This window comes from Lycorma delicatula, chromosome 4 (genome assembly GCF_047948215.1).
Source record: "Lycorma delicatula isolate Av1 chromosome 4, ASM4794821v1, whole genome shotgun sequence".
NCBI classification, from domain to species: Eukaryota; Metazoa; Arthropoda; class Insecta; order Hemiptera; family Fulgoridae; genus Lycorma; species Lycorma delicatula.
Genome location: NC_134458.1, coordinates 80,356,920 through 80,382,964, shown reverse-complemented (window position 1 = coordinate 80,382,964; position 26,045 = coordinate 80,356,920). Strand labels below are relative to the sequence as shown.

Sequence of the window (26,045 nt, the reverse complement as noted above, 5' to 3'; positions counted from 1 at the left end):
TCGAGAAGAGCGGGAAGTCGCCCACGTCGCTGAAGTCCCACTCGGCACGGACCGAGTGCGCCGGGAACAACGTCTTAACGACGTGTTCCGCTTTAGCTTCGTCTAGTGGAGGTGGTGACCGCGAGACCCCCAATCGCCGAGTTCCTATCTTGTAACCTAGCCCCCAAGGGTCTGCATCCACGGTCTCCGTCAGTTCTCTCCAGCAGCGTGCCTTGCTCACGTTGATGGCTCGACGGAGCCGCTTCTTTGCCGTCTTATACTCGGCTGACCTGGCGTTCGCGTCTATGCGATTCCTCGCACGTTGCGCCACTCGTCTTAGTCGAAGACACTCCCGGCGCAACCCCGCAATCTCCGGTGTCCACCAGTACACGGGTCGCTTCTGGTGCCTCGGCCCCCCGTGTGGCATGGAGGCGTCGCATGCAGAAGCGATCAGCCGCATAGTCGCAGCAACTACGGCTTCAGCGCCAGCGTCCCCCCCGTTGGCGAAGTTTTCAGGGGCTACCACCCCTGAGGCGATTTTTGAGGAGAATTTATTCTCGTCGATTTTGTTGATGTTATATCTTTTCGCCTGCCGTTGGGGCCCCGGGCGCTCTCGTGTACCATCTAGGACTCTAAATGAGATGTATTGGTGGTCGCTACCGGTATAATCCTCGAGGACTCTCCAGTCCTGGACGAGCGAGACCAACTCTTCGGAGGCGAGGGAAATATCAGGAATGGTTTCCAAATATCCTGGGCGGCGGAACGTCGTCGTGTTCCCTGTATTGAGAATCACGAGTCCAGTACGTGCCGCCATGTCCAGAATGTCATAATAATAATAATTATAATTATAATAATAATAATAATAATAATAATAATAATAATAATAATAATAATAATAATAATAATAATAATAATAATAATAATAATAATAATAACAATAATAATAAATTGTTATATTTATTAGTGATAATAAAATAAAATAATAATTCTTAAAATACAATACATGATCAGCTGTAATACATGATACGCTTGCAACCTTTGTACTTATAACCATATGACCGTTAAACCATATGACCGGCAATTAAGAAGTCTAGTTCACATTTTTTACCGATGCAACTTCAACTTGGTTGCGTTGAAGGTGATTATGCACATATATTAACTAGGTAATATTTATTGTTTACCTTTATATTATTTTTAATATAAGATTGAAAAAGGAGTTTTAATATCAAAATGTATTTATAATAATTTTTTATTCCAATTGCTAATTTTTTAATTAAAAAAGATTTTTCAACCTTCAAATTTTCCCTAACAAATTTTTACTATATTTTTGCGCTATTTTTATTAACAGAATTTATATAACGTTTTATTTTTTACTGATAAGTTGTTTAGAAATACTGGACAAATTGTTTGTTATGCGTGGTAATGCTGCTGAAATCTGTTTTTTAAATGAATCGTCTGTTCTATGAATACGTAACAACGATCAAACTAGTTCATATTGTATATTCCAGAAATACTATGTGGTAAATGGATCAATAGGTATGTTTTATTTTAAAATCTATTAATCCAGCTGTTTTTTTAAATATTTATTGTTTTGTATGAATATGAATATGAAATAGGAATCTCTTCTAGGTCTGTAGTTTTTAATTTGTAGTTTTTTTTGGCTTATTTCTTATTAAATACTCCATCTTTTAATGTAGTTATCTTTATGTATATATAAAATCAATATCGTTTATTTTTTTGTTACATTATTTCTGTTTAGTTTTACATCTTTTAATCTTTGAAACGGAAATCTGAAAGCAGAATTTTTGTTAGGAATTATATCCATTAAGTTTTCCTAAAACATCCCCTTTATTTATATGACGTTTGTCATATATAATTAAGTCATACATAATTAGTTGCTTATTGATTTTCAATTTCATGAGTAAATAAAAGTTAATAAATATATTGTTACAATATGTATTTTGTACCATAATAATAATAATGCCCTGGAAAAAATCCAACCCCACGTCTACGCACACATTCGGGGCGGGAAACGACATGGTACTTCGGTACTTCACTTATGTCGGCCAACGGGGTAATTGTTTTGCTCAGGAGCTCCCCTGTGGAGTACAGGATTGGCGGTACCAAGCTGTCCGAGCTGGTTGCAGTTGTGCTTATCGGTTTCGCTGTTTGCAACGGCGTCGAGGGACATGACCGTGGTCTGTATTTGCCGACGCTGGGCGGAGTGAGGACAGGAAATGCTCATCCCTCTTCTCGGTAGTTTAACCGGGTTGAGGGTGAGCTTACTCTCTGCCTAAGTCTTACGCCAACCCACCGGGTTGGTCTAGTGGTTAACGCGTCTTCCCAAATCAGCTGATTTGGAAGTCGAGAGTTACAGCGTTCAAGTCCTAGTAAAGCCAGATATTTTTACATAGATTTGAATACTAGATCGTGGATACCGGTGTTCTTTGGTGGTTGGGTTTCAATTAACCACACATCTCAGGTACGGTCGAACTGAGAATGTACAAGACTACACTTCATTTACACTCATACATATCATCCTCATTCATCCTCTGAAGAATTATCTAAACGGTAGTTACCGGAGGCTAAACAGGAAAAAGAAAGAAAGTCTTACGCCACTCAGAGTGAGTCAGTCATCTAGGCCCTTGGCAGGTATTGTCCGATAGGTAAGGGTATCGGGGCCCTACGTGAGAGTCCTGGAATGTTTGTATAGCGGGTCAGGCAGTACCTGACTCTCCAGCACGGGTTAAATTTGTGAGAGGTGGCTAACTGGGAACCCAGGCAGGACCAGTGTGCTCCGAGAGCACACTACAGCATCAGAGAGTACCAGCATGCTCCGATTCATACGCCAGTAAACATGTCTTTTGACATGTTGACTAGCGTTTCTTTTTTTTATTGAATTTTCAATTTTCACACTTTCTGTGGTAGGGGGTCTACATAAAAACCTTCATCAAGGAGAACCTTTGTCTTCGCAAGCGAAGCGAAGAAAATGGGTTGAGTCTGCGAATGAAGAAATGTCGGATCGACATTTCGATCCGACATTTCTTCATTCGCAATGAAGCAATGCCAAAATAGCAAAAAGCAATGCAGCGATACAAAAATATTTAGTTATCAAAAGGAAAGAAAGGGATTTTTGCAAGATTACCCCTTTCGCGATAGCTCGTGGAATTTGCAGGAGGACCGGTAAGGGAGGTTAAGAAGACTGCTGCAGGATTGTTCGTTGAGACAGTCGACGATTTACAATCGTCATGGTTGCTGAAGGCTAAGAAAATTGGACTGTTAGACATTGAGGTTACACCGCACGGTACTCTAAATACCGCGAAGGGAGTTGTTATGTTTAGGGACTTGCTGAAGCGCACAGAGGAGGAAATCGTCAAGGAGTTGATTGAACAAGGAGTTGTATCGTGTCGACGATTGAACATACGATGCAACGGAGAAGTTGTAACCTCTACGCCGCATGTTTTGACGTTCACAATCTTCAGAGGTTTATTGACCGATCATTAATAAATTTTATAGATTCTTTCAATACATTCGTTTAGATGTTACAAGGACTCTTCAGAGAAATCGCGGTGAAAACCGGACAGATTAATCACACTAGTTCATTCGGTCTATTCGTCTTTCTTTAAGTATTATTATCGTAAAACTAATTACTTTAAAACGAATCGTAAACTTGAGCGCGTACAAAAACAACAGACATACATTATTAATTTTAATAAATGACAAACAGTGAAAATTGGATAAGTTGACAGATTAAGAAATTATCACATTAAAATGAAATAAGAGAATAGAGAAGTGTGTGATCAGTACTGATTGGAACACAGCTGAGGGAAGTAAAATTAAAGCCCCTATTGATTGTGTTACGCTTAGTTTAAGAAAGAAAGTATATTTTTCTCTCTGTTCAGAGCTGTCTTTCCTTACAAGTAACGTTTCAAAGATATAATTATTCGATTTTTTCGAAAATGCTAAAGAATTTCACTACGGCCTGGGTTAAATTGTTTTTTCTTAACTAAATAAAAACTAATGAACGCAAATTCCTTGTTTTGGGAACTGGTCGAGGCCAGATGTAGGGTTATTAAACGTAAAAATAAAAGTTAATTGTATAAACTTCAATTAACGGTCTGAATAAAAGAAATAATCTCTATATTTATCCTGACAGCGAGATGATTTCTCGGTGAATAAATATATTTTGTAACGTACGCACAGAAATATATGATTTTTTTTTTGTTTAATTTCAAGCATTAATATATAATATTTAGATATTAACAGGTGTTTAAAAAATGACTCATTAGAATGAGGATTCACGAAATTATGCAGGAGTAAGTTTTTACATCACTCTATGTGTCAAATGGAAACACTGTACAACATTAGCTAGCTATACGTAACAGTTGAAATAACTGTCATGCAGTAGTGTGATTTCAGTATATATTCCTTTACATAACGTCAGCTACGCCTATTTTCAAACTTGAACATATCTTTCTAGCACAGGCGTATTTCGTATATAAACCTTTCAAACGTGTCCCAGTTGAAATTTCCCAAATAGATAAATAAATAACATCTTGTTTAATACATAAATAATAGGAAACGTTCCGGATTAAAAGAGCTCATGCCGACCGTCACTATTTTCACTATTTTCGGACTATCTTCACATTTTTATTTAATTGAAAATTAACACTAAAAGTGAGATTTTACACACTGAATAAATATTGCGAAAAGTGTCTGTAAATATCAAAAAACGGGTAAGAAACGATATACATGGTAGAGAAAATCATTTTTTAAAGTCTATTATGAAATTAAATTTATCTATTACCTAAATAAATTTATAATCTGAGTCTTATGTTACGAATAAATATTTAAAATGTAAATTTTATATTTGACTTTTTTTTAAACAAGTTTTATATAGAGACCGTATCTGAAACGTCTAAATGCAATCTGTAGACGAATAACAAATTAGAAATTCTATTTGAAATCTATGTTTTTATTACTATTATTATTATTCAATAGAAAACCTTTCTCTATTTGCATTCTGGACTGTAGGCGGTAATGGAAATCGCTTATTTTACACGCAGTAATAAGCGAAGAAAACGTGTTTGACTTTCATTTAGTTATTTACAAAGCTTTTCTTGTTTATTCCCTTTGCTAATCGAATTTTCATTGAAGTAACCTGATATTCTGCCCTTGAGGTATTCAGATATTGAGATAGTAATATTATACCTCAATTTTTGAATTAAAACAACCTGATGATTTCATTAAAAAAAACAATATAAAAACGATAATCTCGAATTACTAACAGACTTTACTAATAAACTCTCAGCGATACATCTCAATACCTTAAGATAAATATTAAGACCTTATCTAAAACGGATTTAAATACTTTGGCTAATGGAAAAGAATTAGTTTACAAGAGACTATAGCTGTTAATAAAACACAAAAAAAAAAAAAAAAAACACGAACAGTAGGAAAATGTTTCAGATGTGGTAACAAAGATTTGTTACAAAAAAACAGAAATAAAGTCTATTGGTAAAATTTTTATTCTGCAATTAGAACTATTTGAACTAATTGATGGATAAATAAAAAAAAAAATCATTTAATAATAGTATAAAAAGTGTGTCCACGAATACGATAAAAATCGAGGGTTACACTTACAAAGTAATAAGTGCAATATTACATCACGAATCGAAGATTCGTGAAGGTCATAAAATGTGGTATGAAGTGAATGATATGACTATCAACAAAAAAAACTGGCCTAAAAAATTCAAAAAATGTTTATTTGTTTGTACTAGAAAGGCAATAAATTTTCACAATAAATCTATAAGATAACAATCAGTAATTCTTAAAAAAATAAAAGAATAATCTAACAAAACGCAGTAATATTCGAAAAAATAAAATGAAACTGTAAACCGTAAGGTGTCTCGCAGATATTATTTCTTCCACTCAAAAAACAAAAATTTCTGTAATATAAATAAAACTGTTTTTACAAAAATGATACTGTTAACAAAAAAGGTAAGACATTACATTTCTATTATCAAACTCTGTTATTAATTTAGAATTTTGTTTAAAAAAAATACACGCTAAATATATGTAATAGTAGATATACAATAATAGACAATAAACCATGTTTAAGCGTTCCATATAATAAGCAAAAAATAGAAAAATTTGTTACAAAACTCTTACCAGCCCGATTTTATTTATATGTAATACCTATCACATTTACAGAAATAATACAATTCTTATGATTATTCGTTGTTTAATAAATGAAATCGGGCCGGTAAGAGTTTTGTAACAAATCTTTCTATTTTTTGCTTATTGTATGGAACGCTTAAACATTGTTTATTATCTATTATTGTATATCTATTGTCTATTACATATATTAACATGTATTTTTTTTTATACAATTTCTAAATTAATAAATTTTGATAATAGAAATGTAGCATCTTACCTTTTTGTGACATCAGTACCATTTTGTTAAAAACAGATTTATTTATATTACAGAAATGTTTGTTTTTTGAGCGGAAGAAATGATATCTGCGAGACTTTTACCGTACGATTTACAATTTCATTGTAATTTTTTTGGATTAGAATAGACCAAAAGAAGAATTCTGAAGAAAATCCTAGGAGTAAAAAAGTAACAGTGAATCGGAATTCAAATTAAGACCTAATAGAAAACTGTACTTGAAAGTTGAAAAACTAACACATGTTATGATGAAAAGAAGATTAAAATTCTATAGATATATTTACATAGAATGGGTGATAACAGAATAACTTAAACGTATCGGACTTGCTAAGAAATTACAGATCCAAGCCTGCATGGTTTCGAGAAATTGTAAAAAGACATGAAACACATTAGAATCAATACAGCACAATAAATGAGAGGGCACTTTATAGACGGGTAGTTCAAAAAGCAAGTTTTCAGAAAAGAAAAAATCAAACAGTAGAAGTGAACATAAAAAGAGAAGGAACGAACGACACACGAAGGATGAAAGAAGTGTGGGCACAAAGGGAAGCTAACCAAAGTGTATTTATCGTACCCTCTAAAAGGTTATTCGGAGAAAAAATGCGACTTAAAATCCTCTTATATGAAAAAAAAGACAATATTTAAATTTTACTTTATGAAGTCAATGCTAAAATAAAACCGACATACTTATCTTTAATTTTTAAAAAGTTATAAATGAGAGAACGCTGAAAAAGTATATACTTTTTTTTCTTTGATTCGTTTTACAGGTTGTTTTTGAACTGTTTCTTTTAATAAAAAAAATTCTTGGGATTTATTTTTATTTTAAAAACGAGTAGATCTACAAATTGTACTTATATTATAAGCATTTAAAAGAAAAATCAAAAGACGCTAAAACTGCGTCTTGATAAAAATAATAGATTAGAAAACTAAATAGACTACTACCGAGCTAAGTCTGTGGAATGAGGAAATATTTATTATCATTTACTTAAGTTAATATACTTAATTCAAATAATGATCGAGTTTTTTTAAAATCTTCTTTAAGCAGAATATTTAAATGTAGATACTTAAAACAAATATTTTTATAATTTTCTTAAAGTTTTACGTAAAACTTTTTTGAATACAAAATTGATTTCAGGCTACAAATTAATATTCAGTATTAATTCAATGCTGAATAATGATGATGAAAATGATATTTAAATATTTTCTCTTCAATAAATAATTTTTTTATTCTGAGCAGTACATAACACATTATTCTATTCCATGGTTTAAAAAAAGAACTGCCCCAGCATTTGCTTGGATTAATTAAGCAGTTTGCTTAGATCTTATAATAGATTACAAAACCTTTTGTTTAAAATATGCTTCACTTACGTTGTGTGGAAGAAACTTATGGGAACAACAGAGAAACTTACTTGGAAAAAATAAGCAAACAAAAATTATTTAATTTGGAGTATACATTAAAAAGTAATGTTTGAGAATATACATAAGAAAAGATATAGAGGTCAAATTGAAAACTTCCTCTTTTTTTGATATCGGTTAAACAATGTAACAACAACAAGAAGAACATTTTTTTCTTAATTACCAATAATATTGCATAAATACATTGCGTGAAAGTGTTTCATCCTTACAAGGTACAATACTAACTATCAAATTAACTTCGATTACCAGAGGTTGAATATATATGGTAAGTATGTCATGAGTGAGTACCAATTAACCTATGTAATCATTGGGTTATGAATTCACTTGAAAATGAAAGGAAAGCAACATTACTGTACTTTCTAGCCGTTTGCATGTAAGTTAAAATTTAACTCTACCATCAATGATAAAATTTTAAATTATTTTTACTGTTAAGATATTGCTAATTTTCTTATTCATTTGTTTACATAAAGAAAAGAAGTAGAATTTTGTTTGTAAATTGATCTGATAAATCAGTAAAAATTTTTACCTGAGCTAATCTACCACAAAATATTAAAAACAAAATCATTAAAACATCTAAAGTGATAATATTTTTAAATTATATTACTCCTATTTTTAGGGTGTATTAGTTCCTAGTAATGAAAATTGTTTCCTCTGGTAAAACTTCAGTTATAATTTTTTTTAATTTTATATTTATAGATTGTAATCATTTGGAAAAAAATACAATTTTAGAGATGGGAAGTTTTGTTAAAAAAATTATTTTATTTTTTATTTCAAGTAATATTTTTCAACAAGGAATAACATGTGCAAAAATTTTTTTTTTTTAAGTTCAACACTAAGATTCTTAGAAATAAAGTATGTTCAATATATATCACCCCAACCTATCATTTGAATTAAAAAATAATTTAAAACAAATTAATCGGCCTAATGTTAACAGACTAGATTTTATAACACAATATATCTCATTCATGATAGATAACTAATAAATCTTATTAAAAAGTTTTGAAATTCTTTAATATAATTAAAATGTTCAATTAATGCCTTACATTTACATGTTTGAAAGGGTAAGACTTTACTTGATCAGCAACTCAAAAAAAGTTTGAGTTTTATGCAATCTATATGTAGGAAACAGTGTCCATAAATCAAATTAATACCCAATAAAAAGCAGTTGATTTTTGGAAGGTCTAATAGCATGGTATTATATGAAATGGTTTAATGCGCATACCTATTCAAAGAAGAAGAGATGAAGGACTTTGAAAGAAGGGGACAATCGACCCACAGAAGCATCGCTTCTGATTTGTTTAAAATTTAAACCCCCCTTACATGTCCAATATTATTCTATAATATAGAGTACTATAATTTTATTGGCATTGTAAAATTTATTATATTATCTGTCACAAAAAACTTGTTTTTCAAACTGTTACTAGTTCTCTTGATTGTGCAATTTTAATGTTTCATATTTTTTATATAAGATTACATTAAATAAATAAGTATACTTGAGAACAGAGCTCTATTAATAATTGCAATTCTTTTTTTTTTTATTATTAATCTTCTGATTATTGGTTCCAATATAGATAAGAATCAATGCAGTCTATCAGTTTTAGTTTTGATAAGAATTTATTCTCTGCATTCAACTATACATTTTAGCAATATATTACAGTGTATGCATAATTTCATAATTTTTATTAACAGTCTTATAGAAATATGATTGAGAACGATTTATTTAAACTGGTGGGAATCTTGATGATGTGTTAGAAAAGAGTACAGTCACTCCACTGCAAAATAACTGTTAAAGTAGTAGGTCTGTACTATGCTGCATGCTTATTAATGAAATGACTACTCTTTTCTAACAGAATATCAGACTCAACAGTTTTAATGAAAATTCTTCTTTCTTTCATAAATCTTATTACATTTAGTTGTTAATTAAAATTATGAAACTATTTAGATACTGTAGTAATGTTAAAATATTTCAGAAAAAAAATTTATCTGTACTGAAATCTTAAACAACTTTTTTTAAATAGCCATAAATTGGAACCGATCATCAGAAAACCTTTTAGGTTTTATTTTATAATGAACATTTTTTTTTATGGTTCTAAGTTGCATTTATTTTTTCAACTCAATGTTTAAACTATGTATTAATATCTTTTCTGCATCATTATGATAAACAGTTATCCAAAAACAGGATTGAGTATTATATATAAAAGATTGCTGCCAAGGAAAAATTACCTCTATTGCACCCCTTTCAAGTTAAGCCCTTGTTCATTTTAATTATTGAAAATAATTAACAAATTCCCTTTTTATAAATAGAAACTTGAGTAAAAACAAAGGACTGCAAGATAACTTAGAGTAGAAATCTTGAGAATTTTCTGTGAAATTGTGTAATTTAATTTTTTTATTTACATAATTTAATTTTCAGTGAGAATTTTTTCTTAAGTGAAGTTTAGTTGTTTCTGTACTGTGTGTATGTATACATAATGTCTGGTCTGTATAATCATATTTAGGTGGAGGAGTGCCAAGTGTATTGCAAGAAGTACACGTACCAGTAATGGAGAATACAGTCTGTCAAGAAATGTTCCAAACAGCAGGCCACACTAAAAGCATTCTAAACAGTTTTGTTTGTGCTGGGTATGCTAATGGCCAAAGAGATTCTTGTGAGGTATGTTAATTTTAATTCATTAATTAAAAATTATAACAAATAAAACTTTTATTACTCTGTGGATTACATCAATTATAAAATATTATTTTATTATAATTGTGATTTTTTATAACAATATATTATAAAATAGTTATGAATTTCCTTGAATTTAAATGAGATAGAATTGCATTCATTACCCGTAAAACGAAAAGAATTATGGTGTTTCTAAAGTTTAAGTGTTACAATGAATGAAACGCATAATTAATTCAATAATCTCTTCATGAAACTTTTTCTAATAAACATCTACAACCATCATCGTGAAGTAATAAATTTAAAAAAATATATATTTATATATACTATAAACTAAGTTTAGCATAACATTGTCAGTTTTGTCAATTTTCCTAAGTACATGTACATACAACTTACATTAAATGAAAGTTTCACCTACTGAGTAGAGAAGATAAATTTAATACATTGTTTCTGGAGAAAGAAGAAAATTAATGAATTTTTTTAAATTCTCAATATTTTTTATGGTCATAAATCGTTTGAAATGCAAGCAGCATTAGACAGAGCTTCTTTCTCTGATAGTAATGATGTTAATTATACAGACAGTCATTTTTGTGAACAGAGAAGTGAAGAGCGTAATCTGAATATCACCTGCATTTTGATAATGTGCTCCGGTATATTTATTCAACTTGGCAAAGAAGAAAATTGGATATAACCTTTTCTTCTTTCTGGTTTTTAATGCACACCCCACTCAGTACTAGGTATTGGATGGATGAAGCGATTGAACTAAAATATCAAACCTTCTTTTAATATCTAAACCTACTATAAATAATTTAACTAATACCTAAACCTTTGATTACCTTATTTACCGAGTAATTACAACTTACTTTTGTTGCTGAAGGTAAAAAGGATTGCTTAAACGATATACTGTAAAACCAATTTTAAATAATTTAAAACTTCTTAAGTCTTTTTATAAAAAATCATCACTGGTACTAGTGATATATAGCAATTTCTCCATGAACTTTGACTTATATTCAAAAAATGTTGTTCATTAGACTTCCACGAACATACTTGTTCTATTTTTTCACCATACATTATTTGAAACTATAAACAACTGAAATGACAAACTAAACCCAATTTTATAAATAAACATTTTTAAAAATTTCAAAAAATTGTATTTCTAAATTTTGTTTAAGTATTTCATTTAAAAAGTTTATGGGTTTTATTAAACAGTTTTCATCCCCAAAAACTATGAAACAGATAAAAACACAACAAAAAAAGCATATCCAGATTTATTTTATTTATACAAATTTCTTTAAAATAAAAATTAAAAAATTAATTCACTCATCTTTTTCCCCAGTAAACCTGAAATCAGATGCTTATTTTTCAAGATTGATTAGCGTCTTACTGTCAAATGACATATAACAATTTATTATGGCAACTAACATACATATTTAATGAAAGTCTTCAAACAAAATAATTCTCTTCACTTTAATTTTCTAGTTTCAATGTTTTATTCTTTCTAATATTGATGATTACTTTAAGTCTCAGAAGAGATAAATGGTTGAATAATTTTTTATTCTTTGATCGATGATAAAATAATTTTTATATGAAATTTACATATTATTATAGGATGGGTATTTAAATATGACTGGGATATAACTTCCTATTTGTTGTCAAATGCAAGCATACATCTAAATTAATAACATCTAAAAGTATCAATGTATATTTAAAAGGACATAATTACATCTAGGTAAAAGAATATTATAGAATTTCTCAGAAATGTTTTGTCACTGATTTCAATATTCCATTACTTTGGTACACTGTGTTTTGTAAAATTATAACAAAATGAGATTAAATAATAACTTTAGATTAATGAGATTATGAACAGAAATGTTTTCTTTAAACTTATATAACAAATTTAAAAAAAATATTTTACAGAGAAAAGTTATTTATAAAATATTAATCTATCAGATTTTTAATAAAAATGTTTTCCTGAAAATTCTATTTTTGGACAAAAACAAATAATTGTTTTGGTTTTTACATAAATGAAAAACATACTGCATGTTTTTCTTTCTTAACAATCTAGACCCAACATTTTTAACTTCAGTAATCTACAGGAACCAGTATATTCAACAGATTTTGACTTTCGACATTTTACCTTTACTTAATTTCCAGGAGATATTCCAGGTCTGTGGAACCATCAGGTTATAAAGGATTTCAGTTTATCATCTCATCCAATAGTTAATCTGATTTTTAACAATTTCTAACAAAATTAAACTCTTGGGGTTAACACAGGTTAAACTCTTGTAAATAAGTAAATGTATGTGTGTATGTAAGTTGTAGGCAACTTTATGTGAGATACACCACTCTTAAAACTAGCACATTTACTCTCAAGATAACAAGCACCTCATGCCAGACTTACTAAGAAGGTGAGGAATTCAATTGTTTCCTTTTGCTTTGTTCTCTAGGTCAAACATACACTTGCACATTAGAATCCCAAGCCTACCAAAACACAAATTTCAGTCCTACAAGTCACATTTTCACTCTGTTCACTACAGGGAATGGCTGTGTGTGTACATTATTACTCTCAAAGAAAGCAACTCTGACTAGCGCTTTTGTGACTCCATTGTTTTACATGAATTGCAACCATAAGAAAGACTGGGAAAGATAATGTAAAGCAAGAATTATATATATATATATATAAGGGTGTATATTATATAAGAATTTTTAATTTGTTAAATAATGTAAATATATTTCTTGAAAAGAAACTGTTTTGGTCCAAATTGATTCTTAATTTAAATAGCAGAAAGAGACTCATTTATTTTATTAATATTCATTCATTTTATTCAAATTGACACGTAATTATACATTATACTGATCATTCCAGGATTGATTACTTCTCCACAAATAAAAATGAGAACTGCCCCAGCATTTGTCAGTGTAGGTCAATGAAAACTGAAGTAAAATATTGACTTTTGGGTAAAATCCAAGAGAAAAGATTACTTAGTGAAAAATAAAAGAAACGAAAGTCCTTTATGATAGATATAACAGTAAAGCAAATATCTAAAGATATATAAGTAGTACATATATAACATCAGTACAAAGAAATAATTTTTGATTATAGCAGTAATGGAAGTTTTTGGTGCATGTATTATTTCTGAACAGATTAAACAAAATTATTAATATAATAATAATCTTGTTGCTTACATTAGGTGAAAAATCAAAATTGGAAAATTTATGATAATTGATGTGAAATGTGTAACTCATGAGGCAAAAAAAAACTTCACTTTGTTATATCATAGACTATTTTAAAAGGGCTAAAATTAAAATTATTAAAACTTTATAATTATAAATATATCAACTTACTTCAATATCTTTTTTTTTCCTAAACAAAGAATCCAATTTAACTTCGTCAATAATCAATTTAATTTAAAAAAAATTAATTTTGCTTACTTCTTTCAAAGTATTGACATCAAAAAGAAAACCTCCATCAGTTGTTTCCACACATTTTTCCATCATTCTATAACCTAAAAAAATAACAAGATAAAACTAAAATTTTTAAATCTAATACTAAAAATTCAATTTTTTGTCAGTATTAAATTATTCAGTTAAAACATTTACATAAAAACAACATTTTTAAATAGTTTACCTTATTTTTTTAAAATGAAAAATAAACATATCCTACACAGCCTTTAAAATATATATTTGGATATGTTTGCAAAAAAATTATTTCTTGCAAAATTCCTACACAAATGCTTACAATCACATTAATAAACAAACCATTTTTTTTAGCCATTGATAATTTAACCTGTAGTTTGATGTTATTTTCCATTCCTTTTGGCTGTGTAACAATCTCAACATGATTCCTCACCCTTCAACCTTAGTTATTTGTTTTAATATACCAATCTTTGTTTTGAAGCAATTTTTATTCTCAACACATCCATTTTACATTGCATTAACTAAATATATTAATATATCACCCATCAACTCATTACCATCTCTTTGCAAGATTCTGCCAAAATTTCTTTCTTCTCTATTATTTTAAGGCCTCTTCATTTACCAATTTATGAACCCACCTTACTTTTAAAATTCTCTTGCAACCATATTTCAAAAACTCTTTTCCTTTCTGTACATTTTCTTTTTTCTTTGTGTGGAGTAAAATGTGGTTTTACTCCACACAAATACTTTTCAAAATACCTTTCTAATTCCTAAATTTATTCTTAATATCAGCAGACTTCTTTTCAAAATGAAAGTTGGTCTTGCTTGATTTAATATCCATTTTATTATGTTCAGTCTTTAGAAATTACCTAACTAATAAAATTCTGGTATTTAATCCTATTTATTTTCTTTTTTGTCACAATGGATAATTATAAAAGTTGAAGTGAACTAACTAAAATTCAAAGATCCTGAAAATAAAAGTTATTAAAAAAATATATACTATTACAACGTTTTCTTACAAAAGGCTTACTGTTAATGAGACATGAATGAAAAAAAAGTGAAACCAAAATATTTATTGAAAAAATGAAAAATTTATTGAATATTAGATATATACAAACAACTGATTGATATTTTACTTTTGAAGGTGATTTTGGTCTTTCTATAATTGCAGTAGTAATTTCATCATTAAAGACAAAAAATATATAATCCAGACTATAAAATAAAATACACACTATAATTTGTACCTTCATTAAAAATCTATTAATTGAACGAAATAAGAAAAATTACTGCTATAATTTAGTTTATCAACTTGTTAACGCAAAGAAAATCTTTGGTAATTACTTATATTTATATTTATTTTCATACGACATAAAAAATATTTTTATATGTAATAAGAATTAAGATCATAAAGTGGTTCTGAACCAACTGGAAAATTCCCAATTACTTCTGAATAATACATTAAATAAAATTGTACATATTTAATGTTAAAACTATTAAATATTCAAAATTATTGAATTTAATTTTGAATACTATTGTTACAGTAATGATAATTTCTAAATAGTAATAGGAAGAGCGAGTTAAATGAATAAAGTATGTGTATCAAGAATTTTAGGAGCAACTTTTTCAATCAGTATTTTATAATATGGTAATAATTTACTCATTTTTGACATAGACAAAGTCGTATCTAGATCAGAGTAAATGAACAAAATGATATTGTTCATGTTAATATAAGAAGTAAATGTGTTCATAATTTATGTATATGTGTATAAAGTGATTTACTATCCTCTAAACTATTCATTACAGTGTTAAGCAAGCAATTAGTAAGTTTAGTTGGAAAAACACAGACATTAATGCAAACCAAATCTGAATGACTGGATGAAGCAAGTCCTATATTAACTGAACCTTTTGTCATTTCACCTGGTTGATTGCGTGTTTATGAACAGTTACAGTAGAGCCAAACATGTTTTGCAATTTTTATGAGATTTATATGATTAATCCTTGAACTACAGAGAATTATAATCAGCAATTCTGTTTTGCACTTTATTCTAATCTTCACTTAATTCAGTTTTGATGTAGAGCTCAATTTTTATTATTTACTGTCACAGCATAAGAGAAGTCTACGATTCTTATTAAATAATTAATAATTTACTGATGAATTTGTCTTATACGAAACCCTTTAAGGAATTAAAGAATTGGACCTGGTTTCAAATGAAATGGAGTAAAAATGTATAAAACAAAACTTATAGGAAGGACAAATAAAAAGTGATAAAAATACTAAAATCTAAAATGGAAGGATAGAATTACATTCTAGGTATGGAAATATAATGTGAAAAAAATTATTATGAGTTGAATAAGGAAAGAAAGTAGGTTATTGCAATTCAGTTAGTGTATGATATGTAGTTCTTAAAATGTGTGCCTTTGAACATTCAAATTACAAAGAAAGTGAGGTAAAGATAAAAAAACGTAGTTTCTCCAGGAGTAAGAATAGATTATAGGAGAATAAATATCTTCCATATAAAAGAGGATCATTTTGAAGGTTTTTTTTATAAGATAGCATCAAACAAATGAGAATAGTCAAGACACATTACAAGAATAAAAGATACATCAAGATTGTTCAGGCCACCCTTCAAAAATTGTATGATATAAAAATGAGGAAGAATACACAGTAGATAAAAGTGACAACATAATATTACAAACAGAAAAATGGATTAGGATAGAAAACTGAAAATATATGAATTAATCTAAATAAATACTAGAAATAAAAAATTACTGTAATTTCAAATATATCAAATTTACTGATTGTTGATGTCAATTTTATTTCTGAGGAGTGCTTTTCGCTTCATTATTTCATTAATATGTCACAAAGTGTTTTTATTGCACAAAGAAGAGGTCAATGATTACCTTTCTGTACAAAAGGTTGATGATAGATTTCATAGGTAAATCCTGATGATAAGTAATAGTTCTGATAAAAACAGTCAGTGATCCTATTTTTTCAAAGTATACTTATGTGTGTGTGCGCGCGCACACACACAAATAGCTGTTATCAAAATTATTAAATTAATAAAAGATTTTATTTTTTAAAAAAATACTAAACGTTAGCTTTTTTTATGTCTAGCAGAAATAAGTTTTAAATTAAAAAAATATTTCTTTTTAATTTTAGCACAATCAGCTTTTAAAATGAATAACAAAAAATACATTCGTATGACGTGTTCATTACTAGTCCATGAATAATTTGATAAAACATTATTTAAATTACAGGTTTAATCAGTAAAATTAGGATGTTCTGATTATTATATTATGATTATTTTGCAAAGTTATTATTTAAATACAGAATTAAATACCGTATTTATTCGAGTTATTTTTCATCGGCCATCCATTTACATGTACAGTTGTTTTAATGTAGCTTTGAACGGTTTAGCAGACATCTAGTTGCAATACCCAGTATCTAGTTGTAGATTTTAGTAGAATCTGGTTGCAATAGAGATGTCAATCCGCCTGGAATTATTACTTGGTCTCTCATACCCTTTTTTAAAATGTCTTTCACTTTATCAGTCGTATGCCCCCGATAACTACCCATTACTACCATACCGGTATTTTTTTTATTAAGTAAACCTCCTGATCGCTTTTGTCACACACACCTGATCGAATCTAAAATTAAGGTTTCGTCCATCCAACCTGATTCCTGTGCTTTGACAGTAACTCCATTTACCTGTACGGCAGGAAGAGTTTTTCTTTAAAAACAATGTACGGAGGTAATTTTGATCCATCAGAAGTAATGCTAAGCATAACACTACACCTTTGTTTTTCATTACCACCAGTGCGAATCGTAACACTTTTTTGATCAGCGTTTCCTACTTGAGAAGGCAAATAGCCTTTATCTTTTCTAAGATTTATTATGTGAAAATGTAATATATTTTGTTCATAAGCGCCTGGAAGTCGTTGAGAAATGGTCGTCTTTCGCCTTATTGACAAATCATTTCGTGCAAAAAATCGTGTTACCCATCCACGGCTTGCTTTAAAATCGACTTTATTCAATGATTTAGCGATTTCACAAGCATATGATTGACACATTTCTGTCGTGATAGCATAACCGCATTTCCTTTTTTCCATAACAAAGTCATACAATTTTTTTTCTACGTCTGTGTATTTTGGTTTTATGCCACGAAAAGTTCTTTTATTACCAGTGCCTTTCATCAGAAGTTGTTTGTTCTTAGGCCAGTCTCGAATGCAGCTTTCATCAACGTAAAATTTTTTTCCTGCCGCCCGATTTCCAATTTTTCAGCCTCTTCTATAACGCGCAGTTTTTCATTTACTGTAAAAGATCGTAGACGCTGTCCTTTTGTACTCATTTTAATACCGTAATTAAAATAAATCACCGTATTAAACTTTACAAGATAAACTAAACAGATAAAATGCACATAACCGTCCACATATACAAACAGTACAATGACTACGGCGAATAGACAAGACGATGATGGGTAACTGATCTGTAACTGTAGTGTCATTAGAACCGGATGCAACCTATACAGAATGAATCAGTTTTATGAAAATACCGTAACTTTGTTCCTATCGATAATATGAACAGGATGTTAATAATTAAGGATGTATTCTGTATAAGCGGCATCCGGTATTGATAAACGAAAGCGTAATGTAAAATATATTTGTGTGATTGATATATATTTATTGATTGGCACTTCTGAGAAAAGGTTTACTTTACATAAATTATCCTGGCTAAAGGCTATGTTTTAAGTAATTCCCGCACCCTTATATTTATATTATTCATGTTCTTAAACCTTTATTTATTTATTTTCAATTTTTAATATTTTTTTTTTCTAATGTCTTTTAAATATACTTTAAAACTATGATGGTGCTAGTATTGAAAACGAATTATTTTTAACATATTTAAAATGATTTTTTTGAATTTATAACACATGCTGCTAATAATTCCACAAGTGTGGCTTACATAATAATGAAACCACTAAGTTTTTTATTTTAACTATGAAGTTTGAATATTTTATGAAAAGGAATTGGTGAATATCTCAATAATTTTTTTATTTTAATTAATTTCAGAGAGGCCTAGAATCTAAGATATGTTTAAATTATTTACTTATTCCTGATTTTTAAAAAGAATACAATTGAAAAAAGAACAGGTTGAATATTTCAATTTTTCTTAATTTAAGGGATTATAGGGGTAAGACATCCATTATTTTTTTTACAGAATACTATAAACAATAAAAAATATTTGGTCTCAACAGTTCAAACAGTTCAGTATTTGATGTGGAGTGTATACACACATAGATATTTAGTTTTATTTATTTTAGGAGATAATAATAAAATAAAAACTACTTGAAAAACAGTTAATCAAATTAACTTGAAATATGTCAGATTATAATTAAAAAAGTTAACATTTTTTAAAACTAAACAAGAAAATCAAAGTCGATTTAATCAGCAGATTTAATAAATATGGAGAGAACATAAACAGACATGAGATTATCTTTTGTTAATCAGGTGACACACTTTGTTCCTTTAAAATTATAAAAATAAATTATATTACAAAATAAATACATACAAATTAATACATGGAAAGGTAATAAATTGTAAATAAAAAAGACTACAGCTGTTTTTGTTCTTTATATGTAATGTTTTTTTTTTGTAATGGAGAAAGTTGTAAGTTGTACTTCTCAGTTCAAGAGTTCAGATGCGTACAACAATAAACTGGTTTAAAGTAGTACAACGAGTTATTCAGTGATTTTAGCTAAAATATCTTTTTAATTAATGAATAATTGACAACATTTATCTACAGATTCTCATTAGTATTTTTATATCTGAAAAAAAATAAATTTGTATATATCAACAACACTGTCCACTGCATCTATTAGTGGTATACTTTTTCTGATATTCAGCATTATATGTTAACCTAGATACATATGAGGCTTTAATGTATCCAGATTAGTGTTTTATGTATATTCATCCAATTTTTTAGCACGTGCTTCATCTGTCAGTTGTAATTCAAACAGACAAACTAGTTTAAAGATGAAATCATGTGTATACTCATTGAATATTTAAACATCTATTTGTGTTGCCAGATGAATGTATGCCACCTAAATATAAATGAAATGATTTCATTGCACTCTGATTCTCACCATCTTTTACATATTAACATACCATGAAAGGTAGTAACAAAAGAAAAAGTAATAATAAAAATAAAATATTTAACTGCTGACCGACCAATTAATTTTTTTATATATTAAAATGGTTTAATTTTTGGAAAAAAATAAGAAAATATCTGATTTGATCTCCTAATCAACCTGCTTAAAAAAACCTATTTAACCATTTTATGACTTTCTTTCCTTGAACAGGAACTAAATTACAATGTATTTTATTTTGAATACAAGACCTGGCTTTACCCAGTTTGCACTTCAGCCATTAATTTACTTTTTATGCAGCCCCTGGATATGAAACAAAATCCTTTGATAGTTTCATTGAAACAAATTGGAAAATCACCCCACTGATCCTCAATAAAGAAACAGCTGTCCTACCAACTACTAGAAGGTGTAAGCATGATGCCACACATCGTTTCAGAGCAGTGGCCGATTCCGTTCCCATGTACAAGGAAGAAGAAATAAAATATAAAAAGATTGGATAGTTCACTGTATTACTCATCACCCAAAGATGAGTACCAAAATCCACCAAAAGTACAAATTTTTTTCATTTAGTTTTTTCTTATGTATAGTTTTTTTTAGCCAATTGAATTTATAGGCTTATCACATTTCATTATATAAAATTAGGAAATATAAGATAATTACAAAATAAAATTTCTGAATATATTTCTTTTATTTTATTAACTGTTCTTTGTCTCCAAAGTGAAAAATTCACTTTAATAAGAAAAATAAATTGTATGAATACACAGATTTGGAAGAGCTAATTCTTCTATCTTTTTTTATATATAGAGAAAATTTAAGGTGAAAACATTTAAAACATAAAAATGGAATAAAACAATTTTCTAAATTCTGACTAAGGATTCCCATTTTGGCAACAGAAAAAAATATGTTTTCAAAGATGCACCAGGTAATTCAATTACTCTAACAATAAATTTGAATATAAACATAATTTTCAGAGATTTCTTTCTGCATTGTTCAGCGGAAAGTTCCTTCTAGAATTGTTGCAGTTAAGGAACTATATAATCACACATCTGAAAAGATCTCCTCCTTTCATTCAAATGATATAGTGATTTGTATAATAATTTCTTCTATATTAGGGATATTATGAAATTAATTACCAGAAAAAAATGCTTACATACTTGTTAAAAAGTTAATTTAGTTATCTATAATCTGTTTTATGTGAAGGAAAAAAGAATATACTATTAAATTTTAATTGGCCATAAAAAAATTTAATTTCTAGTACGATAATCTTTAAGATAATGGATTTGCATCGTCTTAGTGAACTCATAACATCTAAGACATTTCAAGTGTAGTAATTTGACAAACAATACAACTTTTACATGTAAATAAAACTATTTTAAACATATAATTCTGATAAAAACGTAAATCGTTGTGCGCGCGCATGTATGCACACAAAGAACTTAATAAGAAATACTCTCTTTATTTCTGTATTTTAAATGTTGACAATACTGAAAAACATTTTTTTTTCAAAACTCAAAATTTAATAAAACAGATAATTTATTAAATAATTATGTGTCTTTATTCAGTGAAGTAGTGTAGTATTTATTTAAAACTTATTTACAAAGCAATTAAAAGATTAAAATTTTAAATTTTAACAAAATCAATAGCTTTAAAAATAAAATTCATACAATGAAACTAAAATAATTTTTGTTTTTATATTATTCCATATGATGGTTGGTGATGATATTAATCAAAAATTTAAATTTTTGTTGTGACAAACTGAACCAAATTGTTTAATAACTTTTTTAAATACTTCAAAACACTCATCTTTACAACTATCCTCATTGACTGGTGCTGCTGTTTAAATATGGATACCAGCTGCTGTTTCAAAATTCTTTTTTAATTCTAATAAAAAACCATCAACCCTAACAATGGCTGTTGGGTAAAAATATCAGATGTTAACATGGTAACAGCAGCACCAGTCACTGAGGATGATTGTAAAACAAATGAAAATATTTCAAAGTAAGTTTTTAAAAATGTTTTATTCCATAATTTGATTCAAGTCGTCATTACAAAAGTTAAAATTAAAATTACTAAGTTTTTTGTAAAATAATTACATAATATTCTCTAATATCAAGGAAATCAACTAGACAAGAAAAATAAAAAATTGCAATATAATTAATAACAAAGTGGTAGATATTTATAATACAAAGTATCCATTTTTCTTTCTCATAAAATGAGCGAATGGAAAAATTCTATTTATACCATAATTTTTTTCTCAAATTAGAAAAAGTCAGATTAAACTCTAAAAAAAACTGATATAAAAATAATAGATTTCCTACAAACATCATATACAGGTGAACCTGGGTAAAACAGTAAACTACCTGTGAGCTAGTCTGTGACTGGATTTAATTATTCCCTTCCTATACCATCCCCATCAAACCTGCTTCTTTTGATAAGTACTAATGGAATTAGTATCATGGCTCTATCTCTATGATGTCAATGGCATCTTTATTCAGGTTCTGTGGCATAGTGACTCAATTTGTAAATTCAGAGTCTATATTTCTTATTCCATTGCACAAAACACTGAACCTGAAGTCTGAGGTACTTATCAGGTAAAGTAAACTCTTCTTACAATCTTACTTTTACATAAATTTTCTCTAAAGTCATATAAAAGTTAGTTAAGACAAATAAACAAAACAGTAATGATGATGCAATAGTAAAACATATCACAATTAGGTAATAAACCCATATTTATTAAAAACTTAAAAAGAAGTGCATTTATTAAAATGTTACTTCCAAAGATATGAAAAAAGTAACTTGTGTTATAAATTAATAATGTAATCTTTGTTTATTAAATGATAATACATGTTCATATTTCATCTTTATGTAAAGAGAAACACTAAATGTTTCTCTTACCTTAATAAGTGTCAGTAAACAGATTGTTCAGAATACCCTGCTGTGCAGAATTAGAGCAACATGAAATTAGTTATAAATTCTGCTTTGGAATGATTAGGGAATGGATCTACCTACAAAATATATGGATCAGACTCAGTTTTATACTGCTTGATTAAAATGTGTAATTGTATGAGCAACTCATAAAACTTTCTATTTTACCACTGAAACTAATACATATAACTGATGAACTGAGATTCATTTGTTATTTTCAAACAGTTAGCGTTTTTAATTTCAGTTTTCAGAATGTAGGCTAAATTTTTATATGGCACATTTAAATTCTGACTATTCTATTTCTCTGTTGAATCTTAATACTAGGCCTGCTGAGTGTCAGTAAAATTTCAATATAAAGTCCTGAATAAAGTATGAATAACAAATGAATTTGTTATTCATATTGGAATTTAAATTTAAGTATGTGCATGCCAGATTATAACTGTAGGCTTAAAAGTAAAATCAATATAACAAAATGTATACAGATCATTTTTATTCTATATGAACAAGTATAAAAGCAAATGTTAACTATTTTGTGGGACAATGTGCCTTGTTCTAAAAGTTCATAAAAATGTGGTTTAATAAAACAAATCAGTTACAGAGGAAAATGAGATTGTACAAGATTATAAAGGGGAAAGTCAGTTTATTTTAGTTAATGATATAAAGAGTGCAATGAAATACAAAAAGCTCTTGGTGACAGAATTTAATTCTTATCTTTTTTTATGTGCACTTATTTAGCTTATGATTTTAATTTTTTACTTGAAAAAAGTTAATAAAATTAACTTGAAATATGTCAGATTATAATAAAAAAAGTTAACATTTTTTTAAACTAAACAAAAAAATCAAAGTCGATTAAATCAGCAGATTTAATAAATATGGAGAGAACATAAACAGATATGAGATTATCTTTTGTTAATCAGCTTTGCAGACAGCCTCAGTCATACCATAACAGTTGTTATTTGTGAACAGGTTGTATTTTATTTTATATTTCATTGAAGTTTGTGTTTGTTTTGTTTCTTTTTTTTGGAATCTTATTGAATTTTATGTAGGCTGAATGAAGTTCGCTTATTATTATTATTATTATAATTATGAAAAGAAGTATTCTAAATCACAAGAAAAATAGAAGATTTAGTAAAAAAAAAAAAAATTGTTATTAACTGGTCCATTATTCTGATTGTAGATTCTATTCTTATTCACACTCCTCATGACTACTTTACTTTTTATCTTCTCTGTCCTTTAATTTTTTGGTTTTCATTTCATTTTCATGTTTTTAATCTTCTAAGTACATATATTGCAGCAAATTGGATTTTCTCCAGAAATTAAAAACCCATCCAAGAGCCGATTTAAGTTTCTTTAAGGAAAACCCTAACCCATCCTCAGAACCCATCCTGGCATATGGAAGTACCCATTGTAAAGAGTTCACTCAAGTTTCTATGGAAAGGGATGCATTATCCATTTTGTATACCAATCGATTCTGGACATATTCCCTAATATCTGAACTATAATTCTATTAACTAGGATAGATATTACTAAAATTAGTAACAGTTGTCATCAAAAAGGTAGGACTAAAGGATTCCTTAATGGAGGAAGTAACCAGTTGAGTATTTCTTAAGAGTACAAATTTTGTAAAATGAAAAACCTAAAAATCAAAACCGCTGAGTATTAATAAAATTCTTTTTATTATTTCAGGGTGATTCAGGTGGTCCATTAATGGTGGAAAGAGAAGACGGTCACTGGGTTTTAGCTGGAACAGTCTCTCACGGTATAAAGTGTGCTGCACCGTACCTTCCAGGTGTTTATATGCGTACAACATATTACAAACCTTGGTTACAAACAATCACTGGCGTTAGAAATTTGTAGCCTAATACTTGCCTTAAGTGATAATTCAGGAAAAATTTCATGAGATGGCAAATAAATCAGTTAACATTGTTGATAAAAGTGTGTTAATGAAAAAGTGACAGACAATCTTTTTCATAAAATAATGCTTGTACATGTTGTCTATCTCAATCTCTAATGTGATTTATTATTTTAAGGTAAAACATTATGTCTGTTATTAATAATATCCAGCGAATTATGTTATATAGATGATATGAGAGTAACCAGTTCATGAAAATACTAATAAATGAATGATATTAAAGATCTGGAGAAAAATTACAATCATTCTGAGGAGGAAAATATTAAAATTACAAAATTGCCACTGACTAATGTTACTAGCAATTGTTTTGGACTGGAACCCAATTGGTACATCACCTTACTATTATTTTACAATGCTGAAAAGCTAATAAAAAGCAACACTCATTGTAAAATTTTATAATTAAAAAAATGGAGATAAAAGGGTTTATTTGTTTATCAATTTAATTATTTTAATTAACTTTTAATTTAATTATTTTAATTTAATTAACAGCTAAATTATTAATTTGCACACTTAATAAATTGTGAAAGAATATATAACCTTAAAATAATATGGTATTGTTTTAAGACTGATATTTTACAGCACTGCTTTATAGTTATGTAAATAGAATATAATTCACAATATTCTAAGACTATTATGTTAAATGTATGTTGATATTCCATTAACGGCGGAAAGAGAAGATGGTCACTGGGTTTTAGCTGGAACAGTCTCTCACGGTATAAAGTGTGGTGCATCATACCTTCCAGGTGTTTATATGCGTACCATCCCATATGTGAAAGCAAACTCATTGTATGATATGGTAATAAACTTTTACCTTTAGCCTTTTTTAACAGCAGGGTCATGCTTGCAACAATCGTAAAATTAGCTGCTGATCTTCTGCATGCCCATAAATGGAATGGAAGTAATGATTTTGGAATTTATATAGATAAATATATATGTAAATAAAATAAGATGAAAATTTATGCAAAAGTAGCTGACAAAAATATTTTATGGTATTAAATGTTATTTATTCAGTAAAATACTATTTATTTGGGTAATTTGCCATCAAAATACACTTATAAATAAAAATCTTCAAATCTGTTAATATTTTCTTCTTTTTATTATTTTTGTGTTTAACCTCCGCAAACACCTTTAGGTATT

At 28.5% G+C, this 26,045-nt stretch overlaps 1 protein-coding gene across 1 annotated transcript in view; it reads left to right on the top strand.

Moving 5' to 3' along the window:
• Positions 1-24,853, top strand: part of flz (transmembrane serine protease filzig) — a 58,829-nt gene extending 33,976 nt beyond the window's left edge. The window contains exons 6-7 of the mRNA XM_075361733.1: positions 10,345-10,499; positions 24,683-24,853. Coding sequence (XP_075217848.1) covers positions 10,345-10,499; positions 24,683-24,853 — 326 coding nt within the window. The remainder of the gene's footprint in view (positions 1-10,344; positions 10,500-24,682) is intronic.
• Positions 24,854-26,045: the final 1,192 nt, after the last annotated feature.